Source organism: Phragmites australis, chromosome 20 (genome assembly GCF_958298935.1).
Source record: "Phragmites australis chromosome 20, lpPhrAust1.1, whole genome shotgun sequence".
NCBI classification, from domain to species: domain Eukaryota; kingdom Viridiplantae; phylum Streptophyta; class Magnoliopsida; order Poales; family Poaceae; genus Phragmites; species Phragmites australis.
The window spans coordinates 7338321-7344930 of record NC_084940.1 but is presented as its reverse complement, the minus strand read 5'-3'; the positions used below and the strand labels follow the sequence as shown (position 1 = coordinate 7344930).

The following is a 6610-nucleotide window of genomic DNA, read 5'->3' as shown; positions in this document are numbered from 1 at the left end:
AAGGCATAAAAACTCCTTTTGATCGGATCCTCCCGAGCTTTGGACAAAGAGGCGGCTCAACAATATAAATTTGATGTAGACATCAAGATCAGTAAGAGACACACGACAGCACACCGGCCCATCCAAACAATAACTTTGTCGTGTACTAGCTAATTAATCGTGTGTCGTAACAAGAATATAAATATTGAACACGGTAATATCAACTTAAGGTATGAAAATATTGATAGGTCATGGAAACGCTGTTGAACGAATACGTCAGGAGAAATATTGTAGTTTGATTTTAAATAAGATAAAAAAGAAGAAATTATTCACTAATTTTCTTCTTAATTTTTTATTTATTTTCTTTAGTAAAATATGTTCTATATCCGTAGCTAGTAACAGACGGGGAGGCTGGAGGACGAGAGTGATGATAAAAATGGGTATTTTTTTGAATTTTAGAGGTTTTTATTAGATGGGTGGAGATTAGGTGAAGATGTAATATGAGAATTAACTCGTGTTTTATATAGTAGATATATCAAATACTTTTGAAAATATTGGCGCTTCCGTGTAATATGAGAATTAACTCGTGTTCTCAAAATGGATTATTGTGCAGGGGCATACCATGTGTGTAGCCTTGTGCGCCTGTAATTAGACGTACCAATCCTTTTGATGTCAAAATAAGTAACCTAAATGTGTTTCATATTTGCTTGTCTAAGTATACAAGTAATCGTAATCGCATCTCATGTGGATTGGACGGCTCACAAGTCAGAAAAAAAAAATACTTGACTCCCATACACGAGTATACGTGAACATATTTTTGTACTTGAGCAATAAGCTCTAACTAGAGTATATCAATAGCCTTACCCATCAATCCTTCCACCAAACATTAAAAATAAATATTCATCTCCCATGTATAAAAAAAATATCTTAGAACAAGATATCTTTAACATATAAATTTGTAAAGCTAGAGCTGAGAGTACACTAGAGATATTTAGATATGTTATTTTGTTTATATTTTAAATTAAATATATATATTTAAATCATTTTATATTTACCTACTAATAACAAATCTGAAGTGAATATAGGATCCGGAGCTCTCACAGACATGATCCAAATCAAAACTCGTCCAACAGATCTCGTAGAACGAGAGGCCCTCGGCCAAATCCAGACAGCGCGTGAGATGGCGAGCGAAGCCGGACCCACTGCAACGTAGTCCAGACCCCGCGCGGTGGGCCCTCCAAATCCCCGCCGTCGACCTCCGCCCAACCCCCCGCCAACCGGGCCCCACACGCGGGATCGGGCCCGCGCGCAGTGGGACAATCGCGCACGCCACGCGGTAGGCGAGGTCACGCGACGTGGCCCGCTACACGCCACGCGGCGCCAGGCGAGTGGCCTCTATATAGAGCGCGCTGTTCGGAGCCCCGCTCGCTCTCTCTCTCTCTCGCCTGAGTCGCCTCCTATCGAATCAATCGAAGCGGCTCGTGCCTCTCGTGCTGTCTCGGCTCTCAGGAATAGTTCAACGAGATCCCTCGCGCGCACGGGCGAGCAGATCGCGCGAGTGGAGGGAGGGGCGAAGGACGCCGCGAGGGGCATGGGATCCGAGGGCCGGAGCTGGAACGGCGGGAGCACGGCCGCTGCCGCCGGCCGCGATGTCGAGGGCGGGGATGAGAAGCTGACCACCCCGGCGGTCGCGGTAGGGACTCCAGCGGAGGTGCCGACGTCGGCGGCCTCCGTTGACATCTCGCTGCCGCTCCCCGAGATGACGCCTCACATCATGCAAGTACCCTGCTCTCTCTCTCGCCCCCCCCACCCCCTCTCTCTCCTGATTTCGTGCTGATGCGTCCGTGACCTCGTGTCATGTTCGAGCAGTCGCGAGCGGGGGGTTGTATCCGTGGTGCGCCCGCGAGCTGATAGTGTTTGGGGACATGGAAATGCCTCTATTGAAGACGGGGTGTTCAACTGTTGATGCTTTTCCGTTTCTCTGATTTGGAGATTGGTGATGCTTTTTCAGAGGTCTCTGCAAGGAATTGGTGAAAGGATGGTCCTCGCTGGACAGCTCGTGCTTCTCGATCGAGACGGTGTCTGGTGGCATCACTAATCTCTGTGAGTTCCCGCTCCTTGTCAGTGGCATGGCTTGCAGCACTATCTTGATTCGTCACCCTTCACCTGAAATGACAGAAACGGTGCATAGTCAGTTGCTTGAATTGCCGCATATCGTGACCAGGACAGCACTTATTTTGTGACATTGTAGCGAGCTAACGACTGCTCGGCTGCTTCCCAGTTTCAGATGTAGCGGCAGAACTTAACTACTTTTCGTAACCTTTTTTTATCAGATACTCCTTAGCATCGCTGCTTCGTATATTTCTTTTGGGTAAAATCATCCCTGCTGTCATCATACCTCTGGACCCATCATGTTTTCAGCTAATGCCTGTTATCTCTGCAGCAGCACTTAGTTTACCCATAAGGATGATTCATGTGCGCAGCAATAATTATCATCCAAAAGGCCTTTCCTTCATCGTTCATGATGTTTACTAGTTAATACTTGCAGTGCTAAAGGTGTCTGTCAAAGAAGGCACAGACAATGAGTCTTCTGTGACTGTTCGGTTGTATGGACCAAATACAGACTTAGTGATCGATCGGAAGAGGGAATTGCAGGTGAGCATCTGAATGGTACGAGATTGTATGTGTTACTGTCATATTATATTTACCTGCATCCTGTAATATTCCACCATGTTTCTAGTATTAGTCCTTCTGTTGGTGGTATATATTTCATTCTGGTGCATTTTCAAATTTTTTGGATATACAGTAGTCATGGTTTCATAGTAGCACCTATTTTACCAAGTTCAGTACCTCTTGTTTCATATCTGTACCTTCTTTTTTCTGACGAATCAAGTGTCCAGAAGTGTAATGTTCCAGTCTTATTTTTCTTCCCCACTATAGTCTTCTTTGCTGATCTAACATACCAATCAGTAGAAGGGGGTTAATTCCACCCTCTGAAAACTGCTAACCTAGACTGGTACTAGCACATCATAGGCTGTGCACATCATATATTAAGTTTATAACCATAAATTTTCATCTCATTTCGTTCCTAATGCATACATCTATTACCATCATGGTTAGGCGATACCGTATCTCTCAGCTGCAGGGTTCGGGGCTCGGCTACTTGGAATATTCGAGAATGGAGTAGTTCAGTCATTCATCAATGCTCGAACACTGTCACCTGCAGGTAGGCATACTTTCATTCTGCATAGTACCTGGTGTGGGCTCAAAATCAACTTAGTGCAATTATTTATCTATTCTCCTTTGTGATTTTTATTGCAATTTCAAATGCTAGTTCAAAGGAAACTGTCTTTCTTTCCTGTAAGCAGCATTATGCACAATTTGGTATGTCAATTTGAAGCCTTTCATCTATGGAGAGGTTCTGAGAAATGCTTCTGTAAACAAATATACTGATTCTCATTATTTTGTTTTCCAGATATGAGAGAACCTAGAATAGCAGCTGAAATTGCAAAGGAACTTTACAAATTCCATCAAGTAAACATACCAGGCTCAAAAGAACCACAACTGTGGAATGATATATTCAAGTTTCTGAAAAAAGGTAGCTGCCCTCTGTTGCTTTTTTGAGATTCAGTTAGTTGATTTTATGTTGTCTGCATAAACATGACATTTTTTTATGCCCCCTGCATAAACATGACACTTTATTATGTCCCATGCATAAACATGACACTTTTTTATGCCCCATGCATAAACTTGACACTTTATTAGTAAGTTTTAAAAGTAGCATTAATAATATTCATTTATGCTTTCAAATACTTCTTGCAGCTTCGGTGTTGAAGTTTAAGGATGACGAGAAGCACAAGAGATATGAAACGATCCCATTTAGAGAAATACAAGATGAAGTTAAAGAACTCAAGGTACCTTGCAGTTGACAATGTACCTTGTGATACTGTTCTTTACTTACTTTTATTTGCTACTGAGTATTGATCCTTGGGAGTAATTTGTGCCCACTTCACCTTTTTTATTCTTAAAATGATTTTTTCCTTGGTGACAAATGGTTATTTTATATTTGTAGTAGTTGATCCTACTCTGATAGAACATCCATGTAACGTAGTGATAAAGCAAAAAACTGGTTTCTGTGGCGATGGATTTAAGTCCCAACCATACAATCAGATGTCGATATCAATGTTTTTATATCATTGTTCATGCATATAATATGACTTACACTATTTTTCCCCCGAAATGAATGACTTGCACTCCTCTTGTAGGATCTCTCGGACCTTCTGCATGCGCCTGTGGTTTATGCACACAATGACTTGCTTTCAGGAAATCTGATGCTGAATGATCTGGAAGGTAAAATTTATTCGCTTATATTAAAGTTTCCCATATTTTGTTAATTATTTGCAAAGCTAACATAGTCGCTGTGTGCCTATGTTGTCATTTCCTTTGCCAGGGAAACTATATTTTATTGACTTTGAGTACGGGTCATACAGCTACCGTGGTTATGATATTGCAAATCATTTCAATGAGTACACGGGATTTGATTGTGACTATAACTTGTAAGTTCTCTCCATGTCAGTAAATACTCCAAAACAAATTATTATTGTCATGTTGTTGATCAGCAGTATTCATTTGGTTGGTTCTTTAGGTACCCAGGTAAAGATGCCCAGTATCACTTCTTCAGGAATTATCTGCAAGCTGATAGATCAAGTGAGGTATGTGAATTTAATATATTATCTTCTCTGGAAACAAAACCAACTGAAAGCTATTTGTGGGAATGTATTTCTTCTTTCCTGAGTAAAGAAAACTCTCTTCATACCCGTTCTTGTAACATACGTTAGATGCTACTAGTCATGCTATGAGTAGTTTTGCCTTTGCTTGCTTTGGATAAAAATAAGTAATTCCTCCTGCGTACATGCTACATGGGCTTGACATTTAGAGCGCCCTTAAGCTGAACATGAATTGCTTAGCATTTGTCTGAACTGGAGTATGTAAGATCGTTAAGGTTGAAAGACATTAGGATAGTTTTCTTCAAGAGTATAACATAGAACCTTTTCTGTTCTGATGTAATTACACCGGATTCATTCACGATTCTTTTTCTTCTGTCATCTGAAAGGTGCAAGTGCAAGATCTGGAAGCCCTTTATGTCGAGACAAACACTTTCAGATTAGCATCTCACGTTTACTGGGCATTATGGGCCCTTATTCAGGTGAGCAGTGCTCCCTTAGCTATTGATGCTGTTTCCATGCTATTTTTTTCATCACCTAGAATTTGACTCTCATGCAAAAGATACTAATATGACGAAACTTTGTGATTGACACTTGAATGCAGGCAAATGTATCCCCGATCGATTTTGACTATCTTGGATATTTCTTCCTGCGGTACGGCGAATACAAGAAACAGAGAGAGTCCTGCTTCTCCTTGGCGCAAAGCTTCCTCTCAGAGCCGAGAAATGGCTAGAGCCTAGAGAAGTTGTTCACGAGGCAATACTGTCGCCCGCTTGTACACGGCGGTACGGGTGACCATCTGCTGTAATCGGGAAGTCCGTTGTGGTTGCAGTAGCAAGTCCTCGTTGTATGATCACATGCTAGATTCTTCCTGTTCCGTTTTCCTGCAGGATGCACGTATCATCGCCTGGTAGAAAGCCGTACGACGGTCCTTGGGTACAAAGGGTTACAAATACCTGTACTGTCTGTAATAAACATGATCCTAGTGTGTTCTGCTTCGTGCAATTTCATGTAAGCACGCATCGATGTATATTCGTGCAACATGTGAGCTGATTGATAGCGAATTTGCTTAATTCTCAGCAGTCTCGCACTACAACCCTAACGGACTACAACCCTGGCAAGTCCAGAGTAGCACATCATAATCTTTATCAATTATCGCACTGAAAATGCGAAGGCCACAAAATCAGAACAGCAGCACAGTTTGTCGTGCAGTTCACCCAATGGGTCCGCAGGCTCGTCAAGTGTTGGGTAAAACCAGGGTTTGGGCACTGCCATCTGTCATTGAACAAATGATATTTTAGAGAAGGCAAGAAAAAATTCAGGTGAAATATTGCAGCAAAATATTCCTGACATGTGCTAGAAAGAATACCTGCTTGGATTACGCTTGACGGTATTTTCAGCAGACATGATCCTATCAACGCACAAAGTACACATCTATCTATGATAATGGAATTAGAATAGACATCGGCACATCCACACATTAAGATAAGGTGCTAAATGAGGTGAATTCGTGATCATAAGAGACGTGTGACATTTCAAACGGATGAGCGTGCAAGTTCAAATAGAAGAGTCGTTTGGAGCCCTACAGCTAGTGCTGGAGGTGAAGTCGATGGTTCCTCTGAGGGGCGGTGCAGTGGTTCGAGCATGCTCTCTGATGGCAAGTATTTCGAAATTTGAATTGTCACAGCAAAGATTATGTGTGGTGGAGAGATATTCTCCTCTTTTTCTAGCGCAAGTACATGATGACGCAAGGGTTAATGCGGTAGTTCTCCTGGGCTCCTGGGCCAACTATCCTTGCATGTGCGAAAAGGGATTTGAGCAATAAATATGATGAGACATGTATGCAAAAAAAAAACCAAGGCATTTGAGTGGAACTCAGAATGTCGCGGGGCTTACTGTGGTGTGGC

The 6610-nt window shown here is 42.2% G+C and overlaps 1 protein-coding gene across 1 annotated transcript; it reads left to right on the top strand.

Moving 5' to 3' along the window:
- Positions 1–1407: 1407 nt before the first annotated feature.
- Positions 1408–5776, top strand: LOC133901727 (probable ethanolamine kinase). The gene is made up of 11 exons (XM_062343185.1): positions 1408–1755; positions 1991–2082; positions 2528–2634; positions 3100–3205; positions 3455–3577; positions 3802–3893; positions 4245–4329; positions 4430–4535; positions 4625–4691; positions 5093–5185; positions 5308–5776. Exons 1-11 carry the CDS (start codon positions 1571–1573, stop codon positions 5434–5436), a joined length of 1185 nt encoding a protein of 394 aa, XP_062199169.1. The 5' UTR covers positions 1408–1570; the 3' UTR covers positions 5437–5776.
- Positions 5777–6610: the final 834 nt, after the last annotated feature.